This window comes from Colletotrichum higginsianum, chromosome 4 (genome assembly GCF_001672515.1).
Source record: "Colletotrichum higginsianum IMI 349063 chromosome 4, whole genome shotgun sequence".
Taxonomy (NCBI): Eukaryota; Fungi; Ascomycota; class Sordariomycetes; order Glomerellales; family Glomerellaceae; genus Colletotrichum; species Colletotrichum higginsianum.
The window spans coordinates 399,236-416,154 of record NC_030957.1 but is presented as its reverse complement, the minus strand read 5'-3'; the positions used below and the strand labels follow the sequence as shown (position 1 = coordinate 416,154).

At 61.1% G+C, this 16,919-nt stretch overlaps 4 protein-coding genes across 4 annotated transcripts; 3 read left to right on the top strand and 1 right to left on the bottom strand.

Annotated features, from left to right (window-relative positions):
- Positions 1-885: 885 nt before the first annotated feature.
- Positions 886-7,560, top strand: CH63R_05473 (Polyketide synthase; the record flags this gene model as incomplete). The annotated part of the gene is made up of 1 exon (XM_018300448.1): positions 886-7,560. The coding sequence occupies one exon, from the start codon at positions 886-888 to the stop codon at positions 7,558-7,560; it is 6,675 nt and encodes a 2,224-aa protein (XP_018158298.1).
- Positions 7,561-9,236: 1,676 nt separating this feature from the next.
- On the top strand, positions 9,237-10,837 carry CH63R_05472 (C6 zinc finger domain protein; the record flags this gene model as incomplete). The annotated part of the gene is made up of 2 exons (XM_018300447.1): positions 9,237-9,746; positions 9,833-10,837. The coding sequence occupies 2 exons, from the start codon at positions 9,237-9,239 to the stop codon at positions 10,835-10,837; spliced, it is 1,515 nt and encodes a 504-aa protein (XP_018158297.1).
- A 343-nt stretch (positions 10,838-11,180) lies between these two features.
- On the bottom strand, positions 11,181-12,203 carry CH63R_05471 (4-hydroxybenzoate polyprenyl transferase; the record flags this gene model as incomplete). Its single annotated transcript, XM_018300446.1, has 1 exon — positions 11,181-12,203. The coding sequence occupies one exon, from the start codon at positions 12,201-12,203 to the stop codon at positions 11,181-11,183; it is 1,023 nt and encodes a 340-aa protein (XP_018158296.1).
- A 495-nt stretch (positions 12,204-12,698) lies between these two features.
- On the top strand, positions 12,699-16,101 carry CH63R_05470 (Gluconate kinase; the record flags this gene model as incomplete). The annotated part of the gene is made up of 3 exons (XM_018300445.1): positions 12,699-13,079; positions 13,169-15,616; positions 15,694-16,101. 3 exons carry the CDS (start codon positions 12,699-12,701, stop codon positions 16,099-16,101), a joined length of 3,237 nt encoding a protein of 1,078 aa, XP_018158295.1.
- Positions 16,102-16,919: the final 818 nt, after the last annotated feature.

The window sequence follows — 16,919 nt, the reverse complement described above, 5'->3', positions numbered from 1 at the left end:
CCCTGTCGTCCCCAGTCCCAGTTTACAACGAACAGGTACTAGCCCCCTCGGTCACAATGCATGGCAACACGGATGAAGCACACTAATCCGGATACAGGACGAATACAAGGCAGCGACCAGGCGGCAGACATGACTTGTGAGATTACTTGTATATAGAGACGTCTAGCCTCGACAAGGCGGAGATCTTGGCACGAGATAGCCTACAGCCTCATTGGGCGGACGTACGGAAACAGGCCGATGGCGCAATGACGACTACGGCGACTGACGACGACTGACTACGACTGACGACTGACGACAACAACAAACATGGGTTGGTTGGTTGTCTCCGACCAACCTTGCGTGGGTTGTTACACGACACGGCAAGGCACTATACGACAATTGCGGACCTTGTTCGCCCATGGGCCAACATCCCACACTCGGCCCTCGGCTCTTTCTTGGGCAATCATGCCGTGCCGGGGAGGGGTTCGTGAGCTCGGAGCAGACGGACGTGTCCGCCCTGATTCATTTGGGACAACAGAACACACAGTCCAAGTGGCGGGAGGGAGGGCCGTCGAACCCATGAGACGGGAGACGGAAGACGGAATACTGGAAAGTCTGGCTGGGGGTTTGAAGTCCTTCCCTGGTAATCTCCCCCCGGCCTCTTGCCCATGGAACATAGATAAGTGGTTGACGGAACGCCTGCCGGACCCCTAGCGGCGACCCTGGCTGTCGACCGGCCCTCCGTGTATTGCACTTACATAGTCCCACTAACAACTCGGGTCTTTGAATCCCTTTTCCCACACATTATACTGGCCTTTGTTGTTCTCTCTTGTTCTCTCTCTCTATCTCTCTCTCTCTGTGGTTTCCTTAATTGTGTAATTCCATTGACAACCCAACCACAAAACCATGTCCGCAGAGACACCTTCATTACTGGTCTGCGGTCCCTTGATATCGGACCCGGACGCGACCCATCTCGCCCGGATCCGCTCCGCCCTCGTCCACACGCCACAGCTGGCAGAGCTCAGGCAAGCCGTCACGGAACTCCCGGGGGTCTGGTCTCTCCTCGCCGGAGGAGAACCATCCCTAGAGCGTGTCCACGCCGCGCCGTTGCTCCAGGCCTTTGCGGAATGGATCAACAAGGGCAACTCCTCAGGCCTCTTGGCGGCCGGCCAGAGCTCGAGGAATACGCGGTTAGCAGTGTTGACGGTCCTCTCCCACCTCGCAGAGTACGTCACCTTCTTACGGGGTCTCGATGCGGGTGCGGAAGAGGACTTGGCGGGCGAGCTGGACGAGCACACAAAGACGCTGGGGGGCCTCCGAGACGGTGGCGTCCAGGGCCTGTGTGTTGGAATGCTCTCTGCCAGCGCGTTGGCTTGCGCCAGAAACACTTCAGAGGTGGCCGAGCTCGGTGCCGTTGCCGTGAGGCTGGCCATGTGTTCCGCGGCGTTCGTCGACCTCGACCAGATTCAGTCTTCAGACCCAACCGTCTGTGTGAGTGCGCGGCTACCGCGGAACGCGGGTGAGGGGGACGAACAGGACCGTCAGCCATTCCAAGAAGCTCTTGAAAGCTATCCAGAGGTACGTATCCAACATTCTCAGTCAAGCCAGTCGTGGGTTCAAAAGGAGAAAGCTTGGCTTACATGTGCGCTTCGTCGACAGGCTTACATCGGCGTCCGCATGGATGTTGCCGGCACGACCATCACCGCTACGAAGAGCATAACGGGACCTCTGACCCGCCACCTCGAAGGACAAGGGGCCATGACGAAAGAAATAGACCTCAAGGGCCGCTTCCACTACCCGGGACACGAAGACGCGCTACAGAAGCTCGTCCGGCTCTGCGAGTCCACGCCGATGCTGCAGTTCCCGCAGAACAGATACCCGCTCGTGCCGTTGCGGCAGACCATCACCGGGGACGTCGTGACGGACGAGACACCCCTCCACGAGACTGTGCTGCGCTGTATCTTGACCGAGACAGCCGACTGGCACACAACCATGACGCGAGCCGTGTCGGCATTGGCCGGGTCACCAGAGACCAAGTCATCGCCGGCCGGAAACCGAACCCGGCTCCTGGTCCAGCTGGGGATCGCCGAGTGCATTCCCCGCTCCGTCCTGGCCGGCATCCCCTCCATCCGGGTCTTGCAGCCGACGACCGGCAAGCCGGCTCGCCCCGGCCATTACCCGGACGACGCCATCGCCGTGATCGGCATGTCGTGCCGGTTCCCCGACGCCGAGACGCCGGAACACTTCTGGGAAATCATCCAATCCGGCGCAAAGGCCGGCTCCGTCTTCCCGGACGTCGGATCCTTCGACTGCGGCCTGTTCCGCAAGTCCCCCCGCGAGGCCGAGTACATGGACCCCCAGCACCGGCTCGCCCTCCACCTCGCGTACGAGGCGCTCGAGGCGGCCGGGCACTTCAGCCCGTCGTCGTCGTCGACGGACGACGTTGGCTGCTACGTCGGCATGTCGTCGTGCGACTACGAGGACCACGTCAACGCCCGCCCGCCCACGGCCTTCTCCTTCACCGGCACCGCGCGCGCCTTCGCGAGCGGCCGCATCAGCCACTTCTTCGGCCTCACGGGCCCCTCCGTCGTCGTCGACACGGCCTGCTCGTCGTCCGGCGTCGCCATCCACACCGCCTGCAGGGCGGTCCTGTCCGGCGAGTGCGCCGTGGCCCTCGCCGGCGGCGTCAACCTGATGACGGACGAGGGCCAGGCCCACCAGAACCTCGCCGGCGCGTCGTTCCTCAGCCCGACGGGCCAGTGCCGCCCCTTCGACGCCGCCGCCGACGGCTACCGCCGCGGCCAGGGCGGCGGGTTCGTCCTGCTGAAGCGGCTCTCGGCCGCCGTGGCGGACAACGACCGCGTCCTCGGCGTGATTGCGGCCTCGGCCGTCAACAACAGCAAGGGGAACCGGTCCATCACGCTGCCGTCGTCCGAGTCCCAGAGCAGGCTGTATCGACAGGTGCTCGGCTCGGCCAACGTCCACCCGAGCCACGTGTCGTACGTCGAGGCGCACGGCACGGGCACCCAGAAGGGGGACCCGGTCGAGTGCCAGAGCATCCGCAGCGTCTTTGGCGGGAGCAGCCGCGCCGGGTCGTCGTCCCCCATCCGTCTCGGGTCGGTCAAGGGGAACCTTGGCCACGGCGAGGCGGCGTCGGGAATCGCCTCGCTCGTCAAGGTCCTCCTGATGCTGCAACACGGCGTGATCACGCCCCAGGCCAACTTCTCCATGCTGAACCCCGCCATCCCGCCTCTCGAAGGGGACAACATGGAGATCGTCGTGAGCCCGGCATCGTGGAGAGGGCCCTTCCGGACGGCGCTGGTCAACAACTACGGCGCATCGGGTGCCAACGCCGCCATGGTGGTCTGCCAGGCCCCGTCAACACACCTATCTCAGATCGCTTCGACGAGGACGGCGGCAATGACTACAACTCATCGTTACCCGTTCGTGATCACGGCCAACACCGCATCGAGTCTTCACAGGAGCTGTCTTGCCCTCTTGCGCTTCATCGAGACTCTGCCCGCGGGCCTCAACAACGATTCTCTCCCTAGCTTGGCCTTCCATCTGGCCCAGCGCCAGAACCACGCCCTCGTCCACCGCATAGTCTTCTCGGCCAGGTCGGTTGCTGAGTTGAAAGCCCACCTTCTCGCGCAGGTCGAAGGGGGGAATATCCCCAGCGATACCTCCAGCCAGGCCCAAAAGACCGGCACAAAGCCCGTGGTCCTCCTGTTCTCCGGCCAGACTGGCCGGCGGGCCCATCTCAACCGCGACGCGTACACCAGCTTCCATCTTCTCCGACACCATCTGGATCGGTGTGACCGCACCCTCCAGACTCTCGGCCTCCGCTCCCTGTTCCCTCGCATCTTCGACGCAGACCCCCTCGAGGACCTTGTCGACCTCCACTGCATGCAGTTCGCCCTGCAGTACTCCGTGGCCGCGTCCTGGACCGACTCCGGGCTCGAGATCAAGGCCCTGGTGGGACACAGCCTCGGCCAGCTCACGGCTCTCTGCGTCAGCGGCGCGCTCAGCCTCGCCGACTCTTTGAGGATGGTGTCTGGTCGGGCGTTGCTCATCCAGACCGCGTGGAAACAGGAGCGAGGCTGCATGCTCAGCGTCGACGCCGATGCCGCCACGGTAGAGACTCTTGCGCAGTCCGTGTCGGCAGAGGACAAGGTCGAGATCGCGTGCTACAACGCCGCCCTGCACCAGGTCGTCGCCGGCACTGAAGCGGCCGTCGCCGCGTTCGAGAACGCCGCTGGCTCAAGCGGCATCTCGACAAAGAGACTCGCCGTCACGCATGCGTTCCACTCGAAGCTCCTCGACGATATCCTCCCGGAGTACCACCGCCTCCTCAGGAGTCTCGAGTTCCGCCCAGCAAAGATCCCCATAGAGCCTTGCTCCGAGTTCGGCGGCGGCTGGGACTCCGTCACACCGGACATTGTCGGACGTCAGTCCCGCGAGCCCGTCTACTTTGCGGCGGCCATGGCGAGAGTAGAACAGCGGCTGGGCTCTTGCGTGTGGCTGGAGGTTGGCTCCGGATCTGCCGCCATCACCATGGCTCGCCGTGCCCTCGAAAGTCAGAAACCATCATCACAGGCGATGGTATCGCATTCTTTCTACGCTGCCCAGCTTCACAGCCCGGAACCAGTGTCGTCAGTTGCGGATTCCACCGTTGGTCTTTGGAACGAGGGTGTTAGAGTGCAGTTCTGGCTGTACCACGCTTCCCAACGACAGTCTTTCGTGCCGATGGACCTCCCTTCGTACCAGTTCGATAAGACGCAGTACTGGCTGCCGTTCATCGAGAGGAATAAGGGGTCAGATTCCAACGACCAGTCAGCGTCATCTCAAGCTGCGCCAGACCTGGTGACCCTCGTTGGAAGTCTGGGTTCGGCAGAACCGCAAGCCTACGAGTTCTCCATCAACCAAGAGAGCGACGAGTACGCCCTCTTCGTGAAGGGCAGAACGGTCTTTGGGCATTTCCTGGCGCCTGGCTCCGTATACGCAGAGTCTGCCGCCCGCGCCTTTGCGCTTCTGCCGACTGATAACACGCCCCAGCCTCCCGCCTCCGTGGAGCTGGGCCAGATGAAGCTCCATGCGCCGTTTGGCCTCGACCTCCAGAGGCGTCTTCGTTTGGTCTTGCGCCAGCAGACGGCATCAAGCTGGGAGTTTGTGGTGGAAAGCTGCCCGCTCCACGATGACAAGGAAATATCTCCCAAACCCCAAGCATCAGGGACCGTCAGGCTACAGGGCCAGGGACGTTCTCCCTTTGGCACGAGCCAGAGCATCCTCCGCCGCCTCTTCGACCGCTGCGGGGAGCTGCGCGAGGACCGCGGCGCTTCCGTCGTCCAGGGCGCCTACGTCAAGAAGATCATGTCCCGGGTGGCCAGTTACGACGACAGGTATTTCGGCATCCGCTTCGTGGCATCCCGGGGCTTGGAGGCCGTCGGCGACGTCGACGCTCTCCCGATCGTGTCCGAGTGCCGTGCCGGAACGGCGTTGAGCCCGCCCGTCTTTGACAACTTCCTGCTTGTTGCTGAGATGCACGCCGGCAGCCTGGGAGACCTCGCAGATGATCACCTATACATCTGCGGCGGCTTCGAGGCCATCGTCCCCGGGGACCAGACCTCGCAGACCGACGGGCCCTGGACGGTTCTCTCGACGCTGGAGCGGGAGAACGACAAGACGCTGGTGTCGGATATTCTCGTCTTCCACGCGGGCAGCAAGAAGCTGGCCCTCTCCATCCTGGGCGCGAGGCTCACGCAGATCCCCGCCCGGTCCCTGCAGAAGACTCTGGACGACATGAACGCCGCGAGACCGGCCAAGGTCAGCAACAGCGAGGACGTTTTGACACCGCCGCTCCCCGCCGTGGAATCTCCTCCCACCGACCTCTCCAACGGGCAGATCCACTGTGATCTCCGCTCCGCCCTCTCCCCCCTCATCAGGTCTACCACGAGCCTGTCTCAACTGACCTCGAGCGATGACACGAAGGACTCGTTGGGCCTGTCATCGAGGCCGTCCATAACCCCGGCGAGCTCGGCCACGTCCGAGAACGACCAGGACACCACCGCCCTCTACAACCTGCTTGCGGAGCACTTGGACTGCTCCAACGGCATCCCGCCGGACATGCCGCTGGGCAACATCGGTCTGGACTCCCTGATCTCGATCCAGCTGCAGTCCGACCTAGAGAAGCTGTTCGGGAAGAGCCCGGCCCTGAAGCTCATCGACGAGAACACCACGTTCCTGGAACTCTGCGGCATGGTCCTGCAGCAGGATCTCTCCAGCCAGCTGAAGTCCAGGCTCTCGCCGGTCGACTCGGCCAACGCCAGAACGACATTGAACGAGCCCCTCCAAGCCTATGGCGGATATGGTCATGCCATGTCTGTCGTGGCACCAGCTCCTGTATCGCCACAAGATACTCCCCCCTTTCTCCCCCTAGCCGTCGAAGCGTTTAAACGGGTCAAGAAAGACACCGGCGCCTTTGCCCAAAAGACCGGGTTTGCCGGCTTCTACCCAGATGTACAGCAGAAGCAGACCTCCCTCGTCCTGTCCTACATCCTGGAGGCCTTCGCCACCTTGGGCTGTGACCTCGGAACACTCCAGTTGAAGGATCGGTTGCCCGGCATACCCCATCCCGCCAAGTATCAGAGGCTGATGGGCAGGCTCCACGACATCCTGGAGGAGGCCGGAATCATCTCCCCGCCGGATGCCCAGCTGTTCCGTTATCGTACGGACGCACCACTGCCACCTCCCACACCTTCAGAAGACCTGTACCGTCAGATCCTGGACGAGTGCCCGCTCTACCGGCCTGATCACCAGCTGCTCGGCGTGACGGCCTCGCGGCTGGCCGACTGCATTTCCGGCCGCGCAGACCCCCTACAGCTGTTGTTCCAGGATCAGGCGTCCCTCAAGCTCCTCGAGGACGTCTACGTCAGCTCGCCCATGTTCTCCACGGGCAACAGCATGCTAGGCGAGATGCTCCGCGGGCTGTTCTCGCAGGCCCGGTTTCAGAGGGAGGGCGGCTCCGAGAAGCTCCGGATCCTGGAGATCGGGGCCGGCACCGGCGCCACCACGAGACGCGTCCTCGACCAGCTCATCCAGAGCGGCGTCGACTTCTCCTACACCTTCACCGACATCTCCCTCGCGCTCGTCAACGGCTCCAAGCGCAAGTTCACCGCCAGCTACGGCCGGCAGCGGGTGGACTCGGACATGGAGTTCACCGTCCTCGACATCGAGAGGCCGCCCCCCGCGAGCATGCTGCAGGCGTTCCACCTGGTCATCTCGTCCAACTGCATCCACGCCACGCGGGACCTGCGGACGTCCTGCGGCAACATCGAGAAGCTCGTGCGCAGGGGGGACGGCATGCTGTGCCTGCTGGAGCTCACGCGGCCGCTTGCCTGGCTGGACTGCGTCTTCGGGCTGCTCGACGGCTGGTGGCGGTTCGAGGACGGGAGGAAGTATGCCCTGGCTCACGAGGACGAGTGGCGGGCGAGGTTGGAGAGTGCCGGGTTCCAGAACGTGGACTGGACCGGGGACGGCTCGCGTGAGTCTGAGCATTTCCGGCTTATCACGGCATGGCACTGAAGGAAAAGGGGGAGAGGAGGAATATTTGCCAACTGGTGGTTTTTGTGGTTTTTCTTTTTCTTAGCAAACTGGAGTACGTTATGGGTTGAATATTGATATCAAGAACCAAGGAGGAATCTTTCTGGCTGATTTTGTGAGAAATCTGGATGAAATAATGTAATTCCATAGATCGTGTAGTTGAGATGACGATGGCTTCACGTTTTGCCTTAGCCGTCATAGATAGTTAAATCTGGGATTTTTCACAACACATGAAAACCTCGTGGAAACTCGTGATATGTCAAGAACCACCGGAGCCATAACCTCACGTTCCGAAAGATCGCAGGGAGCTGATGGACGCTCTGATCATCCAGCTGGACGACGACGACTTCTCGACAACGGAATCACATGTTCCAAGACGGGGAATCACATTTCTCACCTCGAGCCTCCGGAACCAGTTGCTCGGCATGAGGTTCCGATTTCTCGAAATTTCGGTCACCGAGGAGTCCGCATAGATAGCCACAATATCACAGAGTTTCCGCTCCCAAAGTCAACTCATCACCCTGACGATAGTCGATGGAAGACAAGTGCCGATAGCCTAACCATCAGCCCGTCTCCGTTCACATGGTCTCGGCCCCTTGGCTCTCCCCCCTGGCCGCCTTACCCACGAGCAGCTCGAGTGACATCCATTGGTCCGAGAGAGGCAGCCAAGGAGGCATAGCTTGCGTGGCGGAGCTTACCCGCATCCCGTCCTCTGACTCGGGGAGCGTCTCCAGAATCGCCACCGATGCCACCTCGGCCCGGTGGACTCTTTCCTCGCATGTACGGAGATGACTCGTTCGATTCGATATCTTGTAGTCGAAAGAACCCCCCCCCCCCCGACACGCCCCCTTGAGACGTGGGACCGACGGGGGGGGCGTGGGTGCTGTCAAGGATGAGGCGAGCGGCATGCGGCACGCGGCACGCATCTCCCAGGGGTTCGGGACTCAGACTGTGAGTGACAGGGTGACAAGCTATGCCCACACGCCACCCCCCATGCTCTGGTTACAGATATCAAGTGCAAGGACGGGCAAGACATGCGAATAGCGGGTACAGCAATGTCGCGATCCCGACCCAGCATGAAATGCTTGATCCCGGGAACACTAACTCTATCAGGGTCCTGTTGGCGCCGGCCCGCTTAGGAACACATGTTCGTATCCCCATGATGGTTGGCAGCGTAGCAGATGGGGGCTTATCGAAGCTTGACCGGACCTCACTAGGTCAGCATGAGGCTGACATCTCCCACCGGCTGGATACGCAGTGAATAGAGATACAACTGGGATGCGAAAGCATCGGATGTCACAACCCTACGAATAGGAAGGTCGAAGAGGGGGCGGGGGGGAACGTCCGGCTGCAAGGAAGTCTTGTCATCAGGGTCCCCCGGGGACCGCGGCGTACGACTCAGTGATCCATGGAGCTGATTTCGATATAGACATGATGCATAATGCCGTTGTCTGATACTGCAATTCCCCGTGTACACAATACTCTCTCAGAAAGGACCTTGATAACACCGGTTGCATTACCAACGAGCCTGTCAACTTTCACAAGGCCACTGGACAGCGGACATCGACAGCCCAGACAGACATTTGGGTCCCCAAGCATTGTATGGACCTGATTATTGGTTACCATATAAGCCACTTCATATGTCACCCAACCACATCATGACCGGTACCACGGCCGACCTACACAACCCTCTGCGCCACGCCTGCGACCGATGCCACCTGCAGAAGCTGCGCTGCCCTCGCTCCGACGCCTCGGACAAGTCCAGGGCCAACGAGGCCTGCTCGCGGTGCCGCAAGGCTGGCGTGCCGTGCGTCGTCAGCGTGCGCGGCAAGGTCGGCCGGCCCTGCAAGGTCGTCAAGAAGAAGCCGCCGCACGGGGCCCTGTCGACTCCGCCCCCCACGGCCGACGTCCGGTTTACTCCCGGTGACGACGCGGACGCCGCCGGCCCCGGCGTTGGAACGGGCGCCTGCGAGATGGAGCAGCCGTGGGAGTCATCCCCGGGGGACTCCCTCGCCGCCACGCTGGTCATGGAGCCTGGCTCCCTGGACAACACGGGGGGGCTCAAGGGCATGGTTGGCTTCGACACGGGGCTGGTCTCGAGCGCCTCGTATGATCCGAACCCGAGCGGCTTCGGGCATTCGGCGGTCAGCCCACCGATATCGGGAACGGTATGTATGGCTTTTGTGGCACCTTTAAGGCACTTTTAAGGAACTTTAAAGAGGGAGTTGAAGAAGAGCTAACGCGCACTTTCCAGACGTCCTACGATTCCTTCTGTCTCAATGTTGACGATCACGTTGATTTCACCTCGATGTTTCTCCCACCCAACATGACCAGCACGATGGCCTCCTCGAAATTCACAAACCACCTTGGCGCCACCGACAGCCACGGGGACTCGTGGATATCCACAGCGGAAAGAGCTACAAACGACGCAAAATATCTCGACGAGGCCCTCCGTGACGCCGAGAGATCCGAAGCAAACACATCACCTGCGCCCTCTTTCTGCAGTACGACCTGTTACGGGAGGTTGCTGGAGCTGAACGTCCGCATCCTCACCTGCATGACGAGCTCCGGGTCTCCTGAGGGTGTGAATCATCAGATCCAGAGAGACGTCGTCGGCTTTTCCGGCGAGCTGATCGAGGCGGCGCGGGAGAGCTTGCCGCACCTCGTGGGCGCCTCGTTTCCCTCAAGCGTATCCTCCACGAGCGCGCAGACCGACGGTCGCGCAAGCAGCTGCGACGATGCCGAGGGCAGTACAGACTCGGACGCTGGGTTTGAGTATTCCGGCATGGACAAGCGAGGTCATCTTGCGAATCATTCGTGGGGTCAGCCGGTTCCCAAGTCGGCCGTCATCTTCCTCCTCATCGGCTGTTACACCCAGATCTTGCACCTCCTCGAGTTGACGATAAACCACCTGTCGGACCGGTTTCATGACACTTCCCAGCACGACGCCGGCCATGGGAACACGCCTTCCGCCAGCTCCGTGATGGGGGCGTCGCTGACCGTCCACACGGTCACCTATCTTCTCGGCCGCTTACACAACAGTTTCGTTCCACCGAGACCCAGAGGAGGAAATGCCCAAGCTTCTATAGCGGCGGAGTCCGTTTCTGAGCATCAGAGCTGGGAGAGAATCTTCATGGGGCACAACGAATCGGATGATGGTCTCTTGGGGCGGGCATTCGACGAGATGAAGAAGCGGGAGCAGTTGCTGGTGACCAAGATGGATCATCTCCGGCAGATGATAGGTGAATTTGATAGCTGATGATGATTTGATGATTTTGATTGACACCAATGGAACTCGAACTGGACATCATTTAAGTTTCGATAATTATCTGCAAAATCTTCAGCATTTGTTCTCAAGTATCAGTTATCAATCAAGGAGTGATTCAACACCACCCACCAGTTGACAACTTCACCTTTTGAATTAAAGGCAATGAAACTCGTACACAGCGCGGCGTGGAAAAAAAAATTTCCAAGGTTCGAAAACGACATGATGTGATTCAGGTGTCCGCCATTCCCTTTGCTCATCCAGTGATACCGACGCCATCAGCTACCTACCTACCTACCTTGACTTTCCTTTACTTATCCCACCCTCTCGAGTACTATCAAGCAGCGCCTTTGAGAACGTATTGCGAGGCCATGCCGCCGATGAGGTTGGCGATGGCGAGAGCGTAGCACCAACCCGAGGAGCCGGCCCAGCTGGGCAGAAGATCCCAATGCGTGAGGGCCACCAGCGAGATGAGGCCCATGGTGAGCCCGCCGACGGAAAACACGTAGTAGTACTGCTGCGCCTCCATCAGGACGCCGGCGGTGGTCAGCAGCGCCGCGATGGAGACGGCGAGGACGGCGAGGAGGCCCTCGATGTGGTCCCTGAAGCGCACCGCCATGCCCTTGACGCCCGACTTGAGGTCGTCGGCGGTGTCCTGGCGGGCGTAGACGGTGTCGTAGAAGACGACGAGCAGCAGGACCGCGGCCGCGAGGCACGCCGTCGTGCCGAGGTACGGCGGGGAGACGGCCGGCAGGCCGACGGAGTAGGCGGACAGGGCGACGGTCGACCCGAGGGTCGAGCCGAGGATGACCTGCGGGTAGTAGGTGAATCGCTTGCCGAACGGGTAGATCATGCCGAGCACCGTCGAGCCGAGCGCGACCAGCGTGCACTCCCGAGGCAGCAGACGCAGCCAGGCGAAGGCGATGAGGTTCAGGACGAGGGCAAAGACGTGGCCCTGGGCCGTCGAGATGGCGCCGCGCGCGATGGGCCGGTTCCGGCACCGCGCCGTCTTGCGGTCAAAGTCCTGGTCGATGTTGTCGTTCCACACGCAGATGCCGCTCCGCCAGAACACGGTCCAGCCGAGCATGACGGCGGCGCGGTAGGCCAGCTCGGAGGGGGGCATTGCCAGGTCAGCCTGCTGGACGGAGGCGGCGTAGGCGAGGCCGACGAGGTGCGGGAAGTAGATCATGTAGATGCCGTGCGGCTGGTGGATGCGCGTGAGCTCGGCGTAGGGGACCCATGACGCCGGCAGGATGGACAGGAAGCCCTTTGTTGGGGGTTTGTATGGTGGCGCCTCTCCGATCAGGGGTTTCTTCTCGGGGCTTTCCTTTGCAGTGGCTTTGGATGATGAAGGTGCCATGGCGATCTCGGTTGCGGTTGTGTGTTGGCCAGCTTATGGGAGAGACAGAAGCTTGATATTGGAACAAAGGGGGGGGAGCAATGGAAGAGGAGTTGCAATTTGATAACTCGCCACAACTGTTGAGGGGAAAGTTAAACTCACGAGTTGAGGAAAAACAAAGAGCAAACCCGTGTTAAAAGTCTCCCAAAGTCTTGCCGACTAAAAGAGAGAGCAGTCGAGCCCAAACTAACCGAGGAGAGATGCCAATGCCCCGATTTGCCCGAGTCTTGATATTCGCCGACGGGGGGGTGGGAGGAGGGGGGAGGGGGGGGGCAGCGAAACACCCCGAGTGAGCACTCGTACTGCTCTCAAAGCATCAAGAACGGATCGGATCAGATCGGTTGACTACTTGGAGCTTATTGTAACCAGTGTTCCCTTTTTCGTGTAGCCTGTTTCTTCCTGAACCCCTGATTGCTCTATCAGTCCTCAAACTATTACAACCCAACAATCACAATCATGAGTGCCATTACTGAGCCCAAGGCGGCGGCGGGTAGCATCCGGCCCTTCAAGAGACCGGCGGTCAACTTCGAGTCAGACAAGAGGCTGGACGGCCATCTCCACTCGATCCCTGAGCTCATCGACTTCAACGCCACCCACAACCCCTCCCACCCGTTCTGCGTCCAGGCAAAGCCCACCGACCCCTTCGACACAGTCACCCATGCCGAGTTCAAGGTCGCCGTATCAAGATGTGCGGCGTGGCTCAAGCAGAATCTGCCACTGCGTCAGGCGTCTGGGGGGGACTCCGCGGCAACGAAGATGGCGCCTGTGGCCCTGTTTATGGAGAGCGATGTCGGGTTGGTGATCCACGAGTTCGCCCTCATGAGCATCGGCGTCCCTGTAAGTCCAGAACCTCCTCCCTTCCATGGCCTCTCTGATGTTTTTCCCGTCCTCAGTCATGACAACCGTGACTAACACGTTCTTGGAAGCCCCTCGTTCTCTCTGCGCGTCTTCCGCCGGCTGCCATCAATGCGCTGATGGAGGCAACCTCGGCCGGCTCCTTCATCGTGTCTCAACGCCTCAGCGAGCCTGCGAAGCCAGCACTGGCGGCTCTCGCATCCAAGGGCATCTCGACTCACATCGCTAACCGCTACGACGCCTTCTACGAGCCGCACGCGGATGCCTCCTCCGTGCCCGCCTTCGAGAGCCCCGAGGACAGAAACAGCGTCGTCCTGCTCCTCCACTCCTCCGGCACGACGGGATTCCCGAAGCCCATCCCCCTCACGCACCGCCAGCTGCTCTTCGCCCTCAACTGCCACGGCTTCGACACGGAGGAGCAGGCGCAGGGCCTCAACCTCTCGACCCTGCCCCTCTTCCACGGCTTCGGCCTCGTCGCCCCGGGCCTCTCCCTGTCGGCGGGCAAGCCGACGCTGTACCCCGTGAGCGACGGGATCCCGAACGCCGTGTCCATCATCGAGCTCGTGAAGAAGACCAAGGCCAGGTCCATGATGACGGTGCCGTTCCTCCTCGACGCCATCTGCGACCTCCCCGACGACGAGGGCATCAAGGCGCTGGCGCACATGGACTTCGTGGGCACCGGGGGCGCCGCGCTGGGCGCCGGCGTCGGCGACAGGCTGGCGGCGGGCGGCGTCAAGCTCCTCAACTTCTACGGGACCACCGAGGCGGGCCACCTGTCCCTGATCTTCGCGCCCACGGACTCGTACGACTGGAAGTACTTCCGGCTCCGGAACGACATGAAGTTCACGGTGGCCGAGCTCGAGCCCCGGGACGGCGAGAGGAGGTTCCGGCTCACCGTGTTCCCCTTTGGCGACGGCGAGGGCATCGAGATCGCCGACCAGCTCGTCCGGAACGAGCAGTATCCCGAGACCGACTTCGCGGCTGTCGGCCGCGACGACGACGTCATCGTGCTGGCGACGGGGGAGAAGGCCGACCCCCTGATCCTCGAGACGATGCTGAGCGAGGCGCCCGCGGTCAAGTCGGCCGTCGCGTTCGGCGAGAACCAGTTCAACCTCGGCGTCATCGTCGAGCCGCGGGAGCCGCTGCTCGCGCCCGGGGACGAGGAGGCGTTCCGCGAGACGATCTGGCCCATCGTCACGGCGGCCGGGCAGAAGATGGACGCCTCGGCGCGCGTCCCCTCGCCGGACGCCATCATCGTCGTGCCCGGCGGCAAGGTCGTCCCGCGGACCGACAAGGGGTCCATCGCCCGCAAGGAGACGTACGCCCTGTTCGACGAGGAGATCAAGGCCGTCTACGAGAGGCTGGTGCAGGCCGCCACCGAGAGCGTCGGGCCGCTGGACCTCGACAACCTCGAGGAGAACATCAAGGCTCTTGTGCACGAGCACCTGCGGCTCCAGACGCCCATCTCGGCGTGGGCCGTCGACGACAGCCTCTTCGACCTGGGCGTCGACTCCCTGCAGGCCCTCCAGCTGCGGAGAGTTCTCATTGCCGCGGCGTCCAAGACGGAGGGTCTGAAGGACGTGGACGTGGCCAAGATGATCCCGTCCCAGTTCATATACCGCAACCCTTCGGTGCGGGAGATGGCGGCCGCGATTCTGCAACGGTCGAGCGGCGGCGGCGGCGAGACTGACTCGTCCGGAGACGCTGTCAAGGAGGTGAAGGAGCTCGTCGATCAGTACAGCCTCGGCGGGGCCAGCACGGAGGAGGAGAAGCAACCCAGCAGCGCCGACCACGCCGTCGTTCTCTTGACGGGCAGCTCGGGGAGTCTCGGCTCCCACTGCGTCGCCGACCTCGCCCGGAGACCGCAGGTCAGGCGCATCATCTGCCTCATCCGCAAGGAGAAGGGCGCCAACGCGCCGCCTCCCCCCGGCGGAGGACCGTTCGACCGCAGAACCCTCAAGGCGCGAGGGCTGGACCTCGCCGAGGAAGAGTGGTCCAAGATCGCCACTCTCGAGGTCGATCCCACCGCCGAGAGGCTGGGTCTGATGCCCATGGTCTACGCCGCCATGCAGGAGAAGGTGACGCACGTCGTCCACGCCGCCTGGCCGATGAACTACCTCATCCCGCTGCGCTCGTTCCGGTACCAGCTCCAGTTCCTCCGGAGCCTGCTCGAGTTCGCCGCCCACGCGCCCGGCCGGACGAAGCGCCGGCTGGTCTTCGTCTCGTCCATCGCCGCGGTCGCCAAGATCGGGCTGGACAACCCCGGGTCGGCGATCCCGGAGGCGCCCGTCTCCCCCGAGGAGGCCGCGTGCGGGATCGGCTACGCCGACGGCAAGCTCGCGTGCGAGAAGATTGTCGAGCGGGCGGCGGAGGCGTATGCCGGCCAGCTCGAGGTCACCTCGGTCCGCTGCGGCCAGATCACCGGCGCCAAGGGGACGGGTGTGTGGAACACCAACGAGCAGATCCCGATGCTGCTCAAGTCTGCTCAGAGCCTTGGTTCGTTGCCTCAGCTATCCGGTGTAAGTAGTCGTTGAATTTCCCCTCCCTCTCCCCGCCGCCCACGTGAAGTCCCCAGAGTATTAACTTTCCGTCGTAGGAACTTTCCTGGATCCCTGTCGACGATGCCGCATCCGTCATCTCGGAGATCGCCTTCTCGCCCGAGCCACTCCCCATCACGCTGCACCTGGATAACCCGACACGTCAACCGTGGAGCGACCTGATGGAGTCCTTCGGCAGGCAGCTGAACCTCAAGCCGTCCGTGCCGTTCCAGGAGTGGCTCGAGCAGGTTGCCGGCGCCGAGCAGGACGACGAGAAGCTTCCCGTCAAGAAGCTCTACGCATTCTTCAAGCATCTGTTCCAGCCCGTGGCCTGTGGATCGGTGGTCCTGGACACAAGCGTCGCGAAGACGCGGTCCGGTACGCTGCGCGACCTGGGCGCTGTCGATGATGCCACCCTCCATGCTTATGTCAAGTATTGGCTGGATGTTGGATACTTGAGCAGATAGACGAAGCCAAGGGACGGACATGGTTACGGAGTGTAATGTTGAATGATTTCCTTGTGAAAGAGAGGGCCCTAGATAGCAATGTTTGTCGATGATGTCGTTTTGTGACACTGAAGTTCATAGCACAATGAGAAGGGAAATAAACATTCACGTGCTTCCACAACGTCAACGGGCACAGATTCCTCTTTCGTGGCAAACAATACCGCTATTGGGGTTAAACATGAAAACATTCGTCATCGTAGCAAACTCTTTGCTCTCTGTACTTCTTGTGTCGTTAATTGGGAAAGAGAAGATGTGTGAACTGTCAGAATGATCTCTGGGGCATCGATGGACGATCAACACGACCAAAGCTTCGCTGGTGCAGCAGTATTAAATCCAACCAGTGTAAATCCATATCTTCTGAGTGCAGCTAACAGGATTGGTTCAAATCTAAATATGGTTTTTTCATGGGTCACCCTAGACATGTCATCTCCTGATAGATAATACGTACAGAACCGTTCGCCAGGGGAAAATGATTTGATCTGGAAATATGGCTTAGACTCGGGGCACCGATAGCCCGGCAAGTTGATGTTTCTAGAAACTGTGAGGTATCCCACCCGTGTCAACTTGCCTAGGACTAGAATGATATGGACCGACACCCTGGTCTACCACCTAAATTGTCCGAGTCCTCGATATTTCGGCGAAAATCCACAACACACCACACACACACACACACACACACACCAGAATCGCCGTCCTTGGCAAGCAGCCCTCCCTTTGCTCATCTACAATAATGCAAGGCAAGACTCTAACAACTCAACACGCGTTCAGTTCTCACCGCT